The sequence below is a fragment of the Oncorhynchus gorbuscha genome, linkage group LG22 (assembly GCF_021184085.1).
Source record: "Oncorhynchus gorbuscha isolate QuinsamMale2020 ecotype Even-year linkage group LG22, OgorEven_v1.0, whole genome shotgun sequence".
NCBI classification, from domain to species: Eukaryota; Metazoa; Chordata; class Actinopteri; order Salmoniformes; family Salmonidae; genus Oncorhynchus; species Oncorhynchus gorbuscha.
Window position 1 is genome coordinate 48945953 of NC_060194.1, and position 21870 is coordinate 48967822.

The 21870-nt window shown below is 47.3% G+C and overlaps 1 protein-coding gene across 1 annotated transcript in view; it reads right to left on the reverse strand.

The window, feature by feature from the left end:
• The window catches only part of LOC124009837 (microtubule cross-linking factor 1-like), a 271598-nt gene that overhangs the window by 111004 nt on the left and 138724 nt on the right, over positions 1 to 21870 (reverse strand). Inside the window, 3 exon segments of the mRNA XM_046322025.1 lie at positions 7893 to 8675; positions 12654 to 13052; positions 13584 to 13919. Coding sequence (XP_046177981.1) covers positions 7893 to 8675; positions 12654 to 13052; positions 13584 to 13919 — 1518 coding nt within the window.

Below are 21870 nucleotides of genomic sequence, written 5' to 3' on the forward strand. Positions count from 1 at the left end.
CTACGCTGTGTTAGCATCACATTAAGAGGCAGGGAGGGAATGGCTCTACTAATGACTGCTCACTTGGATGAGTTCAAATCCAGGAGCAACGGACTCTACCATTTACACAACTCCCCTTGGGGTTTTATACTGTTTCATTCTGAGTGTGGCGGCAGGTAGCCTAGTGGTTAGAGCGTTGGGCCAGTAACTGAAAGGTTGCTAGATTGAATCCCCGAGCTGACAAGGTAAACATCTGTAATTCTGCCCCTGAACAAGGCAGTTAACCCCACTATTCCTAGGCTGTCATTGAAAATAAGAATTTGGTCTTAACTGACTTACCAAGTTAAATAAAGGTAAAATAAAAAACAAAATAATCAAGAAGCAATGGACCATTCACACAGACTCCCCTTGGCGTTTACATCCAGTAGTAATGGACTCTACCATTCACACAGACTCCCCTTGGCGTTTACATCCAGTAGTAATGAACTCTACCATTCACACAGACTCCCCTTGGCGTTTACATCCAGTAGTAATGGACTCTACCATTCACACAGACTCCCCTTGGCGTTTAATACTGTTTACATCCAGTAGTAATGGACTCTACCAATCACACAGACTCCCCTTGGTGTTTACATCCAGTAGTAATGGACTCTACCATTCACACAGACTCCCCTTGGTGTTTACATCCAGTAGTAATGGACTCTACCATTCACACAGACTCCCCTTGGGGTTTTGTAATTATCCCGTCTGTGGCACTCTAGCAACATGATCATGGACTGTCTATCTGGCTCCTTGGTTAAACATGACCCTGGACTGTCTATCTGGCTCCTTGGCTGAACATGACCCTGGACTCTATCTATCTGGCTCCTTGGTTAAACATGACCCTGGACTCTATCTATCTGGCTCCTTGGTTAAACATGACCCTGGCTGTCTATCTGACTCCTTGGCTGAACATGATCCTGGACTGTCTATCTGGCTCCTTGGTTAAACATGATTCTGGACTGTCTATCTGGCTCCTTGGTTAAACATGATCCTGGACTGCCTATCTGTCTCCTTGGTTAAACATGATCCTGGACTGTCTATCTGGCTCCTTGGTTAAACATGATCCTGGACTGCCTATCTGTCTCCTTGGTTAAACATGATCCTGGATTGTCTATCTGACTCATATGCTGAACATGATCCTGGACTGTCTATCTGGCTCCTTGGTTAAACATGATCCTGGACTGTCTATCTGGATCCTTGGTTAAACATGATCCTGGACTGTCTATCTGGCTCCTTGGTTAAACATGACCCTGGACTGTCTATCTGGCTCCTTGGCTGAACATGACCCTGGACTCTATCTATCTGGCTCCTTGGTTAAACATGACCCTGGACTCTATCTATCTGGCTCCTTGGCTGAACAGGACCCTGGACTGTCTATCTGGCTCCTTGGTTAAACATGATCCTGGACTGTATATCTGGCTCCTTGGCTGAACATGATCCTGGACTGTCTATCTGGCTCCTTGGTTAAACATGACCCTGGACTGTCTATCTGGCTCCTTGGTTAAACATGATCCTGGACTCTATCTATCTGGCTCCTATGCTGAACATGATCCTGGACTGCCTATCTGTCTCCTTGGTTAAACATGATCCTGGACTGTCTATATGTCTCCTTCGTTAAACATGATCCTGGACTGTCTATCTGGCTCCTTGGTTAAACATGATCCTGGACTCTATCTATCTGGCTCCTATGCTGAACATGATCCTGGACTGCCTATCTGTCTCCTTGGTTAAACATGATCCTGGACTGTCTATCTGCCTCCTTGGTTAAACATGATCCTGGACTGTCTATCTGTCTCCTTGGTTAAACATGATCCTGGACTCTATCTATCTGGCTCCTATGCTGAACATGATCCTGGACTGTCTATCTGGCTCCTTGGTTAAACATGACCCTGGACTGTCTATCTGTCTCCTTGGTTAAACATGATCCTGGACTGTCTATCTGGCTCCTTGGTTAAACATGATCCTGGACTGTCTATCTGTCTCCTTGGTTAAACATGATCCTGGACTCTATCTATCTGGCTCCTATGCTGAACATGATCCTGGACTGTATATCTGGCTCCTTGGTTAAACATGACCCTGGACTGTCTATCTGTCTCCTTGGTTAAACATGATCCTGGACTGCCTATCTGTCTCCTTGGTTAAACATGATCCTGGACTGTCTATCTGGCTCCTTGGTTAAACATGATCCTGGACTGTCTATCTGGCTCCTTGGTTAAACATGATCCTGGACTCTATCTATCTGGCTCCTATGCTGAACATGATCCTGGACTGCCTATCTGTCTCCTTGGTTAAACATGATCCTGGACTGTCTATCTGGCTCCTTGGTTAAACATGATCCTGGACTCTATCTATCTGGCTCCTATGCTGAACATGATCCTGGACTGTCTATCTGGCTCCTTGGCTGAACATGACCCTGGACTCTATCTATCTGGCTCCTTGGTAAACATGACCCTGGACTCTATCTATCTGGCTCCTTGGCTGAACATGATCCTGGACTGTCTATCTGGCTCCTTGGCTGAACATGATCCTGGACTGTCTATCTGGCTCCTTGGCTGAACATGACCCTGGACTGTCTATCTGGCTCCTTGGCTGAACATGACCCGGGACTGTCTATCTGGCTCCTTGGCTGAACATGATCCTGGACTGTCTATCTGGCTCCTTGGTTAAACATGATCCTGGACTGTCTATCTGGCTCCTTGGTTAAACATGACCCTGGACTGTCTATCTGGCTCCTTGGTTAAACATGATCCTGGACTGTCTATCTGTCTCCTTGGTTAAACATGATCCTGGACTGTCTATCTGTCTCCTTGGTTAAACATGATCCTGGACTGTCTATCTGTCTCCTTGGTTAGACATGATCCTGGACTCTATCTATCTGGCTCCTATGCTGAACATGATCCTGGACTGTCTATCTGGCTCCTTGGCTGAACATGACCCTGGACTCTATCTATCTGGCTCCTTGGTTAAACATGACCCTGGACTCTATCTATCTGGCTCCTATGCTGAACATGATCCTGGACTGTCTATCTGGCTCCTTGGTTAAACATTATCCTGGACTGCCTATCTGTCTCCTTGGTTAAACATGATCCTGGACTGTCTATCTGTCTCCTTGGTTAAACATTATCCTGGACTGCCTATCTGTCTCCTTGGTTAAACATTATCCTGGACTGTCTATCTGTCTCCTTGGTTAAACATGACCCTGGACTCTATCTATCTGTCTCCTTGGCTGAACATGGCTTTGCATATGAACCATATTCCTCAGTATAATAAAGTCACGTTGTGCTCTTTGACAAGACATAGTCATTACGTCAATCTGTCTTTGTATTGCTCTTTTAATTATCCGGTGTCATAATGCCCCAGAAGGAATCCGGTGAGCATGTTTTAATGTTTAATAGTTATTCACGCTTTGCAAAATAACCCCCTTTTTTTAAATTTAAATGTCCCGGTCATTAATACATCTCAACCGCTCCATCTTACCGTAATGTTTTCCATAATAACATCGAACTGACTTTATTATTCGTCTTATTGATACTTATTGATACTTGAGCCAATAAGGAAGCAGCCGGGGGGTTGATGTCCAGGAGTAGCGGGGAGACAACATTACATACAGTACAGACATGTGTGGGGGCTGGGTTACAACCCAAATGGCACCTTATTCCTATCATAGTGCACTACTGTTGACCAGCTTCCATAGGGCTCTATATAGGGACTGTTGACCAACTTCCATAGGGCTCTATATAGGGACTGTTGACCAGCTTCCATAGGGCTCTATATAGGGACTGTTGACCAGCTTCCATAGGGCTCTATATAGGGACTGTTAGCCAGCTTCCATAGGGCTCTATATAGGGACTGTTAGCCAGCTTCCATAGGGCTCTATATAGGGACTGTTGACCAGCTTCCATAGGGCTCTATATAGGGACTGTTGACCAGCTTCCATAGAGCTCTATATAGGGACTGTTGACCAGCTTCCATAGGGCTCTATATAGGGACTGTTGACCAGCTTCCATAGGGCTCTATATAGGGACTGTTGACCAGCTTCCATAGGGCTCTATATAGAGACTGTTGACCAGCTTCCATAGGGCTCAATATTATATAGGGACTGTTAACCAGCTTCCATAGGGCTCTATATAGAGACTGTTGACCAGCTTCCATAGGGCTCTATATAGAGACTGTTGACCAGCTTCCATAGGGCTCTATATTATATAGGGACTGTTAACCAGCTTCCATAGGGCTCTATATAGAGACTGTTGACCAGCTTCCATAGGGCTCTATATAGGGACTGTTGACCAGCTTCCATAGGGCTCTATATAGGGACTGTTGACCAGCTTCCATAGGGCTCTATATAGGGACTGTTAGCCAGCTTCCATAGGGCTCTATATAGGGACTGTTAGCCAGCTTCCATAGGGCTCTATATAGGGACTGTTAACCAGCTTCCATAGGGCTCTATATAGGGACTGTTAACCAGCTTCCATAGGGCTCTATATAGGGACTGTTAGCCAGCTTCCATAGGGCTCTATATAGGGACTGTTAACCAGCTTCCATAGGGCTCTATATAGGGACTGTTAACCAGCTTCCATAGGGCTCTATATAGGGACTGTTAACCAGCTTCCATAGGGCTCTATATAGGGACTGTTAACCAGCTTCCATAGGGCTCTATATAGGGACTGTTAACCAGCTTCCATAGGGCTCTATATAGGGACTGTTAACCAGCTTCCATAGGGCTCTATATAGGGACTGTTAGCCAGCTTCCATAGGGCTCTATATAGGGACTGTTAACCAGCTTCCATAGGGCTCTATATAGGGACTGTTAACCAGCTTCCATAGGGCTCTATATAGGGACTGTTAACCAGCTTCCATAGGGCTCTATATAGGGACTGTTAGCCAGCTTCCATAGGGCTCTATATAGGGACTGTTAGCCAGCTTCCATAGGGCTCTATATAGGGACTGTTAACCAGCTTCCATAGGGCTCTATATAGGGACTGTTGACCAGCTTCCATAGGGCTCTATATAGGGACTATTGACCAGGTTCCATAGGGCTCTATATAGGGACTGTTGACCAGCTTCCATAGGGCTCTATATAGGGACTGTTGACCAGCTTCCATAGGGCTCTATATTATATAGGGACTGTTAACCAGGTTCCATAGGGCTCTATATAGGGACTGTTAACCAGCTTCCATAGGGCTCTATATAGGGACTGTTGACCAGCTTCCTTAGGGCTCTATATAGGGACTGTTGACCAGCTTCCATAGGGCTCTATATTATATAGGGACTGTTAACCAGGTTCCATAGGGCTCTATATAGGGACTGTTGACCAGCTTCCATAGGGCTCTATATAGGGACTGTTGACCAGCTTCCATAGGGCTCTATATATGGACTGTTGACCAGCTTCCATAGGGCTCTATATAGGGACTGTTGACCAGCTTCCATAGGGCTCTATATAGGGACTGTTGACCAGCTTCCATAGGGCTCTATATAGGGACTGTTAGCCAGCTTCCATAGGGCTCTATATAGGGACTGTTGACCAGCTTCCATAGGGCTCTATATAGGGACTGTTGACCAGCTTCCATAGGGCTCTATATAGGAACTGTTAACCAGCTTCCATAGGGCTCTATATAGGGACTGTTTACCAGCTTCCATAGGGCTCTATATAGGGACTGTTGACCAGCTTCCATAGGGCTCTATATAGGGACTGTTAACCAGCTTCCATAGGGCTCTATATAGGGACTGTTGACCAGCTTCCATAGGGCTCTATATAGGGACTGTTAGCCAGCTTCCATAGGGCTCTATATAGGGACTGTTGACCAGCTTCCATAGGGCTCTATATAGGGACTGTTGACCAGCTTCCATAGGGCTCTCTATATAGGGACTGTTAGCCAGCTTCCATAGGGCTCTATATAGGGACTGTTGACCAGCTTCCATAGGGCTCTATATAGGGACTGTTGACCAGCTTCCATAGGGCTCTATATAGGGACTGTTGACCAGCTTCCATAGGGCTCTATATAGGGACTGTTAGCCAGCTTCCATAGGGCTCTATATAGGGACTGTTAACCAGCTTCCATAGGGCTCTATATAGGGACTGTTGACCAGCTTCCATAGGGCTCTATATAGGGACTGTTGACCAGCTTCCATAGGGCTCTATATAGGGACTGTTGACCAGCTTCCATAGGGCTCTATATAGGGACTGTTAACCAGCTTCCATAGGGCTCTATATAGGGACTGTTGACCAGCTTCCATAGGGCTCTAAATAGGGACTGTTAGCCAGCTTCCATAGGGCTCTATATAGGGACTGTTAACCAGCTTCCATAGGGCTCTATATAGGGACTGTTAACCAGCATCCATAGGGCTCTATATAGGGACTGTTGACCAGCTTCCATAGAGCTCTATATAGGGACTGTTAACCAGCTTCCTTAGGGCTCTATATAGGGACTGTTGACCAGCTTCCATAGGGCTCTATATTATATAGGGACTGTTAACCAGGTTCCATAGGGCTCTATATAGGGACTGTTGACCAGCTTCCATAGGGCTCTATATAGGGACTGTTGACCAGCTTCCATAGGGCTCTATATATGGACTGTTGACCAGCTTCCATAGGGCTCTATATAGGGACTGTTGACCAGCTTCCATAGGGCTCTATATAGGGACTGTTGACCAGCTTCCATAGGGCTCTATATAGGGACTGTTAGCCAGCTTCCATAGGGCTCTATATAGGGACTGTTGACCAGCTTCCATAGGGCTCTATATAGGGACTGTTGACCAGCTTCCATAGGGCTCTATATAGGAACTGTTAACCAGCTTCCATAGGGCTCTATATAGGGACTGTTTACCAGCTTCCATAGGGCTCTATATAGGGACTGTTGACCAGCTTCCATATGGCTCTATATAGGGACTGTTAACCAGCTTCCATAGGGCTCTATATAGGGACTGTTGACCAGCTTCCATAGGGCTCTATATAGGGACTGTTAGCCAGCTTCCATAGGGCTCTATATAGGGACTGTTGACCAGCTTCCATAGGGCTCTATATAGGGACTGTTGACCAGCTTCCATAGGGCTCTATATAGGGACTGTTAGCCAGCTTCCATAGGGCTCTATATAGGGACTGTTGACCAGCTTCCATAGGGCTCTATATAGGGACTGTTGACCAGCTTCCATAGGGCTCTATATAGGGACTGTTGACCAGCTTCCATAGGGCTCTATATAGGGACTGTTAGCCAGCTTCCATAGGGCTCTATATAGGGACTGTTAACCAGCTTCCATAGGGCTCTATATAGGGACTGTTGACCAGCTTCCATAGGGCTCTATATAGGGACTGTTGACCAGCTTCCATAGGGCTCTATATAGGGACTGTTGACCAGCTTCCATAGGGCTCTATATAGGGACTGTTAACCAGCTTCCATAGGGCTCTATATAGGGACTGTTGACCAGCTTCCATAGGGCTCTAAATAGGGACTGTTAGCCAGCTTCCATAGGGCTCTATATAGGGACTGTTAACCAGCTTCCATAGGGCTCTATATAGGGACTGTTAACCAGCATCCATAGGGCTCTATATAGGGACTGTTGACCAGCTTCCATAGAGCTCTATATAGGGACTGTTAACCAGCTTCCATAGGGCTCTATATAGGGACTGTTGACCAGCTTCCATAGGGCTCTAAATAGGGACTGTTAGCCAGCTTCCATAGTGCTCTAAATAGGGACTGTTGACCAGGTTCCATAGGGCTCTATATAGGGACTTTAACCAGCTTCCATAGGGCTCTATATAGGGCCTGTCAACAGTAGTGCACTAGATAGGGAATAGGGTGCCGTTTCGGTCGACCCCTGGATAGAGACAGATAGAGGTCAGAGGTCACAGGAGTGTCCCATCCTGTCTTCCTTACCTGGAAATCTGTGACCAGGTCGCGTCCCAGGGTGCTGATGGGCGAATCCCGGGACATGGAGGTGACCCCTGACAGGAAGCTGCTAGACTCTGTAAGGTTGGGCATGGGCGACAGGTCATCCCCACTATCCCGGTCCCCTACCCTCTCCCTTAGCCCGTCTCCCAGGTGATCCACCTTCTCCATGAAGATATGGAGCTCTGTCCTGAAGGCCTTCATTCGGGTGTTGATAGTGTCCAGGACCTGGGAGTCTTGTAGGGACTCGGGGAGTGTGGTGGTGTTGCCCCTGTCCTCTCCGCTTCCCTCCCCCCTGTGTCCTCTGAACCCCTCTATGCAGAGACTGTCCCCTCCTGTTACTATAATCTTTCCCTCGTAGATCAGACTGTCCGTGTCGGTAATGAGGCGGTCTACGGTCTTCCCAAGACGCTCTGCTTCTCGTTTGACGTTCATGAACGTCTCACGGTCTTCTCGTCTGAGGTTGGCTAGTTCCGTGGTGCTGAGCCCGCTGATCTCGTCTGAGGGCTTGTGACTTCCAAAACCAGAGGTCGTGGTGGTCTTCTCAAACAGGTCCTCCGAGTCGCTCTCGCCGCCAACAGGCCCCTCCCTCTTGGGGTGTAGAAGGAGGAGCCTCCCAGTTTCTTCCTCTTCTGCGGCGTCTCGGCGGCCGGTGTCGCTGTCTGCATCGCTGTCCCGTGGGGAGCCGGTGCGGAGGCCCAGGTGTTGGGCCAGGTCACAGCGCTGAACGTTGGACATCAGAACTCTGTTCTCATACTGCAGCTTCATCACCTGGATGGGTAGGAGACAAGACCACAATATGTTAACTTCAGAGAAGACAACGTTATGTTAACTTCAGAGAGAAGACAACATTATGACAACATTATGTTAGCTTCAGAGAGAAGACACCATTATGTTAGCTTCAGAGAGAAGACACCATTATGTTAGCTTCAGAGAGAAGACACCATTATGTTAGCTTCAGAGAGAAGACACCATTATGTTAGCTTCAGAGAGAAGACACCATTATGTTAGCTTCAGAGAGAAGACACCATTATGTTAGCTTCAGAGAGAAGACACCATTATGTTAGCTTCAGAGAGAAGACACCATTATGTTAGCTTCAGAGAGAAGACACCATTATGTTAGCTTCAGAGAGAAGACACCATTATGTTAACTTCAGAGAGAAGACACCATTATGTTAGCTTCAGAGAGAAGACACCATTATGTTAGCTTCAGAGAGAAGACACCATTATGTTAGCTTCAGAGAGAAGACACCATTATGTTAGCTTCAGAGAGAAGACACCATTATGTTAGCTTCAGAGAGAAGACACCATTATGTTAGCTTCAGAGAGAAGACACCATTATGTTAGCTTCAGAGAGAAGACACCATTATGTTAGCTTCAGAGAGAAGACACCATTATGTTAGCTTCAGAGAGAAGACACCATTATGTTAACTTCAGAGAGAAGACACCATTATGTTAGCTTCAGAGAGAAGACACCATTATGTTAGCTTCAGGAACATCTTAAGACAAAATGTCTTTACAAAGATAACAACCAGATACAATGCACAGAGCATTATTGTTACTCTAGTGCACATATGTCAGAGTCAAGGCCCGCGGGCCACATCCGGCCCGCGAGAAGGTTTTTTACGGCCCCTGGGATGATCTTGATTTATTATTAGAACCGGCCCGCAGACCGCAGCAAGCCGGCAGCCCGCAGATCTTTTACACGCACCAATACTACATTTCCCACAATGCAACGGTGACGCACCGAGCAGTAGGCTGCTTCATTTCAATATTTATTGGCACAGCAGTTGTCAGCATCACAGTAAAATTAACTTTCAGATACCCATCAAAAATGGCAAAACGGAAGGTGGACACTGAGAACCGGGGGTTTCAAACAAGGTGGGAGTCGGAGTATTTGTTCACGGAGGTAGCTGGAAAACCTGTGTGTCTTCTGTGTGGAGAAAGTGTGGCGGTACTGAAAGAGTATAATCTGAGACGACATTATGAAAAGAAACACGCGGACAAAAACAAGAATATGGACATGGAACAAAGGCTACAAAAGGCAGAGGAATTAAAACGAGGCCTCAAATCTCGACAGGCTCTGTTCAAAAAAGCCAAATCACAAGGCCAGGCTGCTGTCAAGGCCAGTTTTATTTTGGCAGAAGAGATCGCTAAATCAGCCCGGCCATTTACGGAGGGGGATTTCATCAAAAACTGCATGATTAAAGTTTGTGACGAAGTTTGCCCAGAAAAAAGGCAACTCTTTTTAAATGTGAGTCTGAGCAGAAACACCATTGCCGAGAGAGTAGACCAGTTGTCCATCAATCTAAAAGAGCAGCTTGTGAAAAAGGGAAAAGATTTCATTGCATATTCCTTGGCTGTGGATGAGAGCACCGACATTTCTGACATTGCCCAGTTGTCAATTTTCATCCGCGGAGTAGACTCCAGCCTAAGCGTGACAGAGGAGTTTTTGGCTTTACGTCCTATGCATGGCACAACTACGGGGCATGATTTGTATGAAGAGGTGTCAAGATGTGTAAATGAGATGGAGCTGCCTTGGGAAAAACTCGTGGGTTTGACAACCGACGGAGCACCTGCGATGTGTGGACACAGGAGCGGACTGGTGGAAAAGATACGGGAAAAGATGCAAGAGGAAAACGCGACAGGTGAGCTGACAGCTTATCATTGTATCATACACCAGGAAGCGTTGTGCGGTAAAGCCTTGAAAATGGAGCATGTAATGAGCATCATCACGCGCACAGTTAACTTTATCAGAGCCAAAGGTTTGAATCACCGCCAGTTCAAGGCATTTCTGACGGAGTTAGAAACGGAGCATGGTGATTTGCCTTATCACACAGAGGTGCGATGGCTAAGCCAGGGAAAGGTGCTTCAAAGATGTTTCGAGCTTCGTGAGGAGATTTGTCTGTTCTTGGACAGCAAAGGGAAAGACACAACACAACTCCGAGACGAAATGTTTCTGTGTGAAATGGCTTTTCTGTGTGACATTACGAGTCATCTGAATGCAATGAACTTGCAGCTGCAGGGTCGGGATCGTGTCATCTCTGATATGTACAGTACAGTGAAGGCATTTAAAACCAAACTGACTCTGTGGGAGACGCAGATGCGGAAAGAAAATTTGAGCCACTTTCCCAGCTGCCAGACCATGAAAGAGAAGCTCTCTACCAGTGCGTTCCCGAGCGCACAGTTGGCTGATAAAATAGGTATGCTTGCCGCTGACTTTCGACGCCGATTTGCTGACTTTGAAGCACAAAAAAGCAGGTTGGAACTGCTCGGTAACCCATTTGCTGTTGACGTGGAAAGCTCACCACCAAACCTCCAAATGGAGTTGATTGACCTCCAATGCAATGATGCACTGAGGGCAAAATATGCGGCAGTGGATGCTGCGGAGTTCGCCCGTTTCCTCCCCGACACAATGCCCCAGCTGCGTGCGCATCCAGGCTGCTCAAACGTTGTCTATGTTTGGCAGCACATAGCTGTGTGAACAACTGTTTTCTTTGATGAACTTGAACAAAACATCACACAGAAGTCGACTTACTGCTGAACACCTCCACTCAATTCTGAGGTTTTCCTCAGCTCAGAGCCTTACCCCGAACATTGATGAACTTGTGGAAAAGATGGGACACCACCAAGTATCACCCTCAACCTCAAACAAGTGAACATTACTGTGCAATCACATATTTAGCGTTTTTACTCAGTTCAAGTTTAAAAGTTAAAGTTTAATATTTGTTTTCACTGCATGTTACTTCTCCTTAAACAAAGTGTTGTTTTTGATTAATAGATTTTTGCACTTTATTTTATTGTATTTCAATCCAATTATATTTTAAAAATATTTCAGTTGAGTGGATGATAGAAAATTGCTATTATTGTTTTTTTCTTTGAAGTAAATTTAGCCCACTTTTGCTAAAATAGAAAATATAGGCTACTGATGGTGCCTTGAATACCGGTTTCTTTCATTTAATGTTCATGTTATGGGGATTTTTATATAAAGGAAATTTGTCTTTTGTGTCTGTTGAAAATTAAAGATTACTGACAGAGCCATAAGAAAATATTGCTTTATTTATCTGATCATATTGGAATATATTTGTTAGGTTTTCAGTAGGTTCAATTAGGTTCACTAGACTATATGCGTCATTTAAAATTTTTTCAATGAACATTCGAACAGTCCGGCCCTCGGCTTGTAGCTAAATTTTTTATTTGGCCCTCCGTCCATTTGACTTTGACACCCCTGCTCTAGTGAGTCATACAGAGAGCATTATGGGTACTGTAGTACACCATACACAGAGCATTATGGGTACTGTAGTACATCATACACAGAGCATTATGGGTACTGTAGTACACCATACACAGAGCATTATGGGTACTGTAGTACATCATACACAGAGCATTATGGGTACTGTAGTACATCATACACAGAGCATTGTGGGTACTGTAGTACATCATACACAGAGCATTGTGGGTACTGTAGTACATCATACACAGAGCATTGTGGGTACTGTAGTACATCATACACAGAGCATTGTGGGCAATGTAGTACATCATACACATAGCATTGTGGGTACTGTAGTACATCATACACCGAGCATTATGGGTACTGTAGTACATCATACACAGATCATTGTGGGTACTGTAGTACATCATACACAGAGCATTGTGGGTACTGTAGTACATCATACACAGAGCATTGTGGGTACTGTAGTACATCATACACAGAGCATTGTGGGTACTGTAATATATCATACAACACACCTTCCCGCTGAGCTCGTTGATCTGCATCCTGGCTGCCTTCAGCTCCTCCATCATCACAACACCGCCACCGTTACCCCCGCCGCCACCGTTACCCCCATTACCGGTCTTCATCAGCATCACTCCGACATCGACCTCCTCGTCTCTCGGGCCGAACTTGAAGCGGTTCAGTTCGGAGGTCAGTTGTTTGTTGTGGTCCTCGATCTCCGAGATGGACCGCCGTAGAAGTTCTGCCTCTTCCTCTACAAACTGTAGGTGGCGCCGCAGCTCCCCGGCTGACTCCAGAGCGTCTCCGCCGTACGGAGAGGAGGGCATGCTGCTGAAGGGCTCCCGGCCGAAACAGTCCCTCTCGTACTGGCAGCGGATGTCCTCGTTCTCAGCCCTCAGGCCTCGGTTCTCCACCTGATAATAATGATCACAGTGTCATGTTTTATTTAGGAAATTATTTTCTTTCCTATACAAAGAAAAAAATTATGACAAAGTTTGTTTTCAAAATGCTATTTACTATGTAGCTCACTTCACTGCTTAGGGCCCTGGTCTGTAGTAGTGCATAGGGCCGTGGTCTATAGTAGTGGATAGGGCCCTGGTCTATAGTAGTGGATAGGACCCTGGTAATGGACAGGGCCCTGGTCTATAGTAGTGGATAGGGCCCTGGTAATGCACAGGGCCCTGGTCTATAGTAGTGGATAGGGCCCTGGTCTATAGTAGTGGATAGGGCCCTGGTCTATAGTAGTGGATAGGGCCCTGGTAATGCACAGGGCCCTGGTCTATAGTAGTGGATAGGGCCCTGGTCTATAGTAGTGCATAGGGCCCTGGTCTATAGTAGTGGATAGGGCCCGGGTCTATAGTAGTGGATAGGGCCCGGGTCTATAGTAGTGGAAAAGGGGGACATTTGGGGGACAAAGCCAAAGGTAAAATAGTCATGGCACCTACCTCTAGTTCAACAATTTTCCTCCCCAGAATATTAGCCTCTTCCTCCACCAGTTTGAGTCGGAGCCGTAGCTCGGCCTCCCTGGTGCTGTGGGGCCCACCACCTGCAAGCTCTGCCAGGGGTAGAGGGCTGTCCACGTCCCCGTAGACTGACTTATACTTCTGTATCTCCTGCTCAAGCTCTTCCTTCTCCCTCCCCAGCTTGGCCATCTTCTTTCGCATGAGGGTGGACTCTTCCTTAGAGAATTGCAGCTGGCACCTGAGATCTGCACTGTCGTCCTGATTCAGAAACTTCTTGTCCTTAAAGGTTTCCCTGCTCCCTCTCCGCCGTAGAGCGGTCTGTAAGAAGGAAGGAGAAATCACAAACATTATAGAGGACATACTGCACACTGATGGCTATGATAACCAGGACAAGGTGGGGACAAATGATTTACACAGTTTTAATCCTCAAATCTTTTGTCCCCCTTTTTTTTGACAGAATACATGGACATAATATCAAGGGCCCGGAGGTTTTCCTGCTCAGGTCTTGTCAATCAAATTCAATCAAATGTATTTATAAAGCCCTCCTTACATCAGCTGATGTCACAAAGTGCTGTACAGAAACCCAGCCTAAAACCCCAAATAGCAAGCAATGCAGGTGTAGAAGCACGGTGGGTAGGAAAAACTCCCTGGAAAGGCCAGAACCTAGGAAGAAACCTAGAGAGGAACCAGGCTATGAGGGGTGGCCAGTCCTCTTCTGGCTGTGCCAGGTAGAGAGGAACCAGGCTCTGAGGGGTGGCCAGTCCTCTTCTGGCTGTGCCAGGTAGAGAGGAACCAGGCTCTGAGGGGTGGCCAGTCCTCTTCTGGATGTGCCAGGTAGAGAGGAACCAGGCTATGAGGGGTGGGCCAGTCCTCTTCTGGCTGTGCCAGGTAGAGAGGAACCAGGCTATGAGGGGTGGCCAGTCCTCTTCTGGCTGTGCCGGGTAGAGAGGAACCTGGCTATGTGGGGTGGCCAGTCCTCTTCTGGCTATGCCGGGTAGGGAGGAACCAGGCTCTGAGGGGTGGCCAGTCCTCTTCTGGCTGTGCCAGGAATAGAGGAACCAGGCTCTGAGGGGTGGCCAGTCCTCTTCTGGCTGTGCCGGGTAGAGAGGAACCAGGCTATGAGGGGTGGCCAGTCCTCTTCTGGCTGTGCCAGGTAGAGAGGAACCAGGCTCTGAGGGGTGGCCAGTCCTCTTCTGGCTGTGCCAGGTAGAGAGGAACTAGGCTATGAGGGGTGGGCCAGTCCTCTTCTGGCTGTGCCAGGTAGAGAGGAACCAGGCTATGAGGGGTGGGCCAGTCCTCTTCTGGCTGTGCCAGGTAGAGAGGAACCAGGCTCTGAGGGGTGGCCAGTCCTCTTCTGGCTGTGCCAGGTAGAGAGGAACCAGGCTATGAGGGGTGGCCAGTCCTCTTCTGGCTGTGCCGGGTAGAAAGGAACCAGGCTATGAGGGGTGGCCAGTCCTCTTCTGGCTGTGCCAGATAGAGAGGAACCAGGCTATGAGGGGTGGCCAGTCCTCTTCTGGCTGTGCCAGGTAGAGAGGAACCAGGCTATGAGGGGTGGCCAGTCCTCTTCTGGCTGTGCCGGGTAGAGAGGAACCTGGCTATGTGGGGTGGCCAGTCCTCTACTGGCTGTGCCAGGTAGAGAGGAACCAGGCTCTGAGGGGTGGCCAGTCCTCTTCTGGCTGTGCCAGGTAGAGAGGAACCAGGCTCTGAGGGGTGGCCAGTCCTCTTCTGGCTGTGCCGGGTAGAGAGGAACCAGGCTATGAGGGGTGGCCAGTCCTCTTCTGGCTGTGCCAGGTAGAGAGGAACCAGGCTCTGAGGGGTGGGCCAGTCCTCTTCTGGCTGTGCCAGGTAGAGAGGAACCAGGCTATGAGGGGTGGGCCAGTCCTCTTCTGGCTGTGCCAGGTAGAGAGGAACCAGGCTATGAGGGGTGGCCAGTCCTCTTCAGGCTGTGCCGGGTAGAGAGGAACCAGGCTATGAGGGGTGGCCAGTCCTCTTCTGGCTGTGCCAGGTAGAGAGGAACCAGGCTCTGAGGGGTGGCCAGTCCTCTTCTGGCTGTGCCAGGTAGAGAGGAACCAGGCTATGAGGGGTGGGCCAGTCCTCTTCTGGCTGTGCCAGGTAGAGAGGAACCAGGCTATGAGGGGTGGGCCAGTCCTCTTCTGGCTGTGCCAGGTAGAGAGGAACCAGGCTCTGAGGGGTGGCCAGTCCTCTTCTGGCTGTGCCAGGTAGAGAGGAACCAGGCTATGAGGGGTGGCCAGTCCTCTTCTGGCTGTGCCGGGTAGAGAGGAACCAGGCTATGAGGGGTGGGCCAGTCCTCTTCTGGCTGTGCCAGGTAGAGAGGAACCAGGCTATGAGGGGTGGCCAGTCCTCTTCTGGCTGTGCCAGGTAGAGAGGAACCAGGCTATGAGGGGTGGCCAGTCCTCTTCAGGCTGTGCCGGGTAGAGAGGAACCAGGCTATGAGGGGTGGCCAGTCCTCTTCTGGCTGTGCCAGGTAGAGAGGAACCAGGCTCTGAGGGGTGGCCAGTCCTCTTCTGGCTGTGCCAGGTAGAGAGGAACCAGGCTCTGAGGGGTGGGCCAGTCCTCTTCTGGCTGTGCCGGGTGGAGATTAAGAGGACATGGCCATTAAGGCCAGATCGTTCTTCAAGATGGTGAAATAATAATAACAGTTGATGTAGAGGGTGCAACAGGTCACCACCTCAGGAGTAAATGTCAGTTGGCTTTTCATAGCCGAGCATTCAGAGTTCGAGACCTGTTGCGAGACTCCTTTGAAGTGAGTTTAAAGTCTACATGTTCAGAGAGACAGAGACAGACGGACAGACGGACGGACGGACGGACGGACGGACGGACGGACGGACGGACGGACGGACGGACGGACGGACGGACAGACAGACAGACAGACAGACAGACAGACAGACAGACAGACAGACAGACAGACAGACAGACAGACAGACAGACAGACAGACAGACAGACAGAAAGACATATAGACAGAGGGACAGACGGACAGACAGACAGACAGACAGACAGACAGACAGACAGACAGACAGACAGACAGACAGACAGACAGACAGACAGACAGACAGACAGACAGACAGACAGACAGACAGACAGACAGACAGACAGACAGACAGACGTTTCCCCCTCTGTCCAGCGTTTACTCCCATGTTATGGTGCTGTAACCAAGTGGGTTGCAGCCCAACATAAACTGAGACCAGGAAGTGAGTGAGTCAAGGTCTGTCTCCAACGGGTGTAACGAGGTCACAACCCCCTCAGTCTTTCCATCTGGCCGGCCATCTACGATTCATATACACTACTAGCTAACCCAGACTAGGCTATTTAACTACATATAGTGGCGTAGAGAGGAGACTGGGGATTTGGTTTGAAGTTTCATGTACTTCCCTAAGCCATGGCAGATTGTAAATGTCATGAGGGTTTGACTCGCCTGTAGCTCCCACACAGTGGCCTCATAGGAATCTGTATAAATGTCATGAGGGTTTGACTCGCCTGTAGCTCCCACACAGTGGCCTCATAGGAATCTGTATAAATGTCATGAGGGTTTGACTCGCCTGTAGCTCCCACACAGTGGCCTCATAGGAATCTGTATAAATGTCATGAGGGTTTGACTCGCCTGTAGCTCCCACACAGTGGCCTCATAGGAATCTGTATAAATGTCATGAGGGTTTGACTCGCCTGTAGCTCCCACACAGTGGCCTCATAGGAATCTGTATAAATGTCATGAGGGTTTGACTCGCCTGTAGCTCCCACACAGTGGCCTCATAGGAATCTGTATAAATGTCATGACAAGTAACATAGCCAGCAACGTTGGATTACATTCATAAGAAATTTATGATTCGCCCCGAAATGGTAAAACTTGGGACTCAGATATTTATTTGAGCAATATTCTACAGTATATACCAACATAACTCATCCTGTGACCCAGAAAACAAAACTGGAATGTTTCAATATCATTATGTAGATAATGTGACGATACATGTACACTGTATGATTCAAAACGTGGAAAATGGTGAAGATTTTAATTTAATATTATAAAATCAAAAGGTACGATTTTGAAAATCATAACACATTTTAAGTAATTACTCCCCCTAGCAACATTCTAAGGTTGCCATGTTACATCTCGGCTACTAAGGTTACACACATTGTATGTCCATGCAGAAAGCAAGACATAATAATATAATATATATGCCATTTAGCAGACGCTTTTATCCAAAGCGACTTACAGTCATGTGTGCATACATTCTACGTATGGGTGGTCCCGGGGATCGAACCCACTACCCTGGCGTTACAAGCGCCATGCTCTACCAACTGAGCTACAGAAGGACATATTAGCGGACTGGAGGAATCCTGACATAATACGAGATATAATGCCTGTTAACATGCTAAATAAATGTTTCTTAGATGCCAGAACTGTCATGTTTTGTCATATATTGTCTTGTCATTGTGCTTTCCCTTCTGTTCGTTTCCCCCTGCTGGTCTTATTAGGTTCGTTCCCTTTTTCTATCCCTCTCTCTCCCCCTCCCTCTCTCTCCTCTCTCTATCGTTCCGTTCCTGCTCCCAGCTGTTCCTCATTCTCCTAACTCACTCATTTGCTCTTTTCACACCTGTCCCCTATTTTGTCCTCTGATTAGAGTCCCTATTTCTCCCCTTGTTTTCCGCTTCTGTCCTTGTCGGATCCTTGTATGATGTTCGCTGTGCTGTGTCCTTGTCTCGCCCTGTCGTGTCTTGTCTCCTTCAGATGCTGCGTGTGAGCAGGTGCCTTAGTCTGCTACGGTCGGTGCCTTCCCGAAGCAACCTGCAGTCAATGGTCAAGTCTCCAGTCTGTCCTCGTTACTACGAGTGGATTTAAGTTTTTTCCTGTTTTGTTTTCGTCTTGAGTTTTCCAGGATTATTACTTTTGCCTTTTATTGGAATAAAGACTCTGTTTTCGCTAAGTCGCTTTTGGGTCCTCATTCACCTGCATAACAAGAACAGTGTTTAATTTAGCTTTTATTTATTTCGGATCAATTTCCTGCATGTAAATTACCAAAGCGCCCTCTAGTGGTCTCATGGGTGGAATGTGATTTATACGTTTCCGTAACGATAATGCTAGTACGAACTTCGAACCCAGACGCAGAGAAACACAGCAAGTAGAGAGAGGTGAGGGTAAATCCAAATATTTTACTTATGAGTCTTAACACAAACAAGGCAACAGCACAAGAGAACACGAGTAAAACAGGAGACCGAAGCGAAGATACAGGCCAACAGAGGAATCTAAATAACAACCAGGTGAACAGAGAAGGTAAGTAAACACAGGTGAATCCAGTAAGGTATAATCAGGGTGACCTGGGAAGTAGAAAACAGGGTAAGGGGACCCAGCGGTAACCAAGGGAACAACAATCAAATAAAACAGATAACTGAGTCAGTTTCATCATTTCATAAATTAATAAACACGTTTCTTTTTTTTTTTACACCGAAAATCTGGTGTTTCTATGTCAAACAGTTGTATTATATTTCTGTCTTCTGTGATGTATATAAAGTGTAATATTAGGATGCAAACTCAGAATGGAATACATTTCTCTATACCTGGCATGGTACAGGTGTGTTTTTATCCACACAACCATGTGTGTGAGGTGTAACCTTTTGTTTCAAAGTAGATTTGTTTTTAAAACTACCGTCCTGTGTGACACTGATCAGTGACACTGATTTAGCCCACTGCAGTAAAAGGTTAACCACTGCTGTTAGCTAGCAAATGTTAAGCTGCCTATAGAGTGGCTAGTAGACAAAAGCAATGGCAGTCCCTTGTAGGCCAAATACAGCTGCCAACACGTCTTATAATAACTGAGAAAATTGCATGGGGGTTTCGGGTGTTCATTTCGGGGGTTCATTCCGGGGGTTCATTTCGGGGGTTCATTCAGATCAACAAAAATATAACATTTAATGATAGATTTGTTTTATATTAATCAAGACTATTTTCGAGGAAGTGTTACTACGGGCTATGTTGTAGCTACAGTGTCTCGAGAGGGACAAACGTTTTGTTTGCGTGTGTTCACGCAATTGCACGTACTGTAGTAACTGAGAGGGAAAATCCAGAGCGGGGCTTGAACCAGCAACCTTGTGCTTAAAGGGTGAGTGTGCAACCATCTGTGCCATTAAAGCTTGGACCTGTTAACAGAGGCAATAGTACACTCACATACAGCGAGGAGGCTAAATGTGTAGTGTTGTAAAAAAAAAAAGCAGACATCACAGTCACACATGACATTGTGTATCCCCATGTGGCTGAGGTAAGTCTCCAGCCTCTACGACATAGCCTACATACACAGAACAAGCCCATACCAGCCTGCTTCCTCTCCAAGGACTAGAATAGAACCCAAACCAGCCTGCTTCCTCTCCAAGGACTAGAATAGAACCCAAACCAGCCTGCTTCCTCTCCAAGGACTAGAATAGAACCCAAACCAGCCTGCTCCCTCTCCAATGATTAGAATAGAACCCAAACCAGCCTGCTTCCTCTCCAAGGACTAGAATAGAACCCAAATCAGCCACTTATTCTCCAATGACTAGAATAGAACCCAAACCAGCCTGCTTCCTCTCCAATGACTAGAATAGAACCCAAACCAGCCACTTATTCTCCAAGGACTAGAATAGAACCCAAACCAGCCTGCTTCCTCTCCAAGGACTAGAATAGAACCCAAACCAGCCTGCTTCCTCTCCAAGGACTAGAATAGAACCCAAACCAGCCACTTATTCTCCAAGGACTAGAATAGAACCCAAACCAGCCACTTCCTCTCCAAGGACTAGAATAGAACCCAAACCAGCCTGCTTCCTCTCCAAGGACTAGAATAGAACCCAAACCAGCCACTTATTCTCCAAGGACTAGAATAGAACCCAAACCAGCCACTTCCTCTCCAAGGACTAGAATAGAACCCAAACCAGCCTGCTTCCTCTCCAAGGACTAGAATAGAACCCAAACCAGCCACTTATTCTCCAAGGACTAGAATAGAACCCAAACCAGCCTGCTTCCTCTCCAAGGACTAGAATAGAACCCAAACCAGCCTGCTTCCTCTCCAAGGACTAGAATAGAACCCAAACCAGCCACTTATTCTCCAAGGACTAGAATAGAACCCAAACCAGCCACTTCCTCTCCAAGGACTAGAATAGAACCCAAACCAGCCTGCTTCCTCTCCAAGGACTAGAATAGAACCCAAACCAGCCACTTATTCTCCAAGGACTAGAATAGAACCCAAACCAGCCACTTCCTCTCCAAGGACTAGAATAGAACCCAAACCAGCCTGCTTCCTCTCCAAGGACTAGAATAGAACCCAAACCAGCCACTTATTCTCCAAGGACTAGAATAGAACCCAAACCAGCCTGCTTCCTCTCCAAGGACTAGAATAGAACCCAAACCAGCCTGCTTCCTCTCCAAGGACTAGAATAGAACCCAAACCAGCCACTTATTCTCCAAGGACTAGAATAGAACCCAAACCAGCCACTTCCTCTCCAAGGACTAGAATAGAACCCAAACCAGCCTGCTTCCTCTCCAAGGACTAGAATAGAACCCAAACCAGCCTGCTTCCTCTCCAAGGACTAGAATAGAACCCAAACCAGCCTGCTTCCTCTCCAAGGACTAGAATAGAACCCAAACCAGCCTGCTTCCTCTCCAATGACTAGAATAGAACCCAAACCAGCCTGCTTCCTCTCCAATGACTAGAATAGAACCCAAACCAGCCACTTATTCTCCAAGGACTAGAATAGAACCCAAACCAGCCACTTCCTCTCCAAGGACTAGAATAGAACCCAAACCAGCCTGCTTCCTATCCAAGGACTAGAATAGAACCCAAACCAGCCTGCTTCCTCTCCAAGGACTAGAATAGAACCCAAACCAGCCACTTCCTCTCCAAGGACTAGAATAGAACCCAAACCAGCCTCCTTCCTCTCCAAGGACTAGAATAGAACCCAAACCAGCCTGCTTCCTCTCCAATGACTAGAATAGAACCCAAACCAGCCTGCTTCCTCTCCAAGGACTAGAATAGAACCCAAATCAGCCACTTATTCTCCAATGACTAGAATAGAACCCAAACCAGCCTGCTTCCTCTCCAATGACTAGAATAGAACCCAAACCAGCCACTTATTCTCCAAGGACTAGAATAGAACCCAAACCAGCCACTTCCTCTCCAAGGACTAGAATAGAACCCAAACCAGCCTGCTTCCTCTCCAAGGACTAGAATAGAACCCAAACCAGCCTGCTTCCTCTCCAAGGACTAGAATAGAACCCAAACCAGCCTG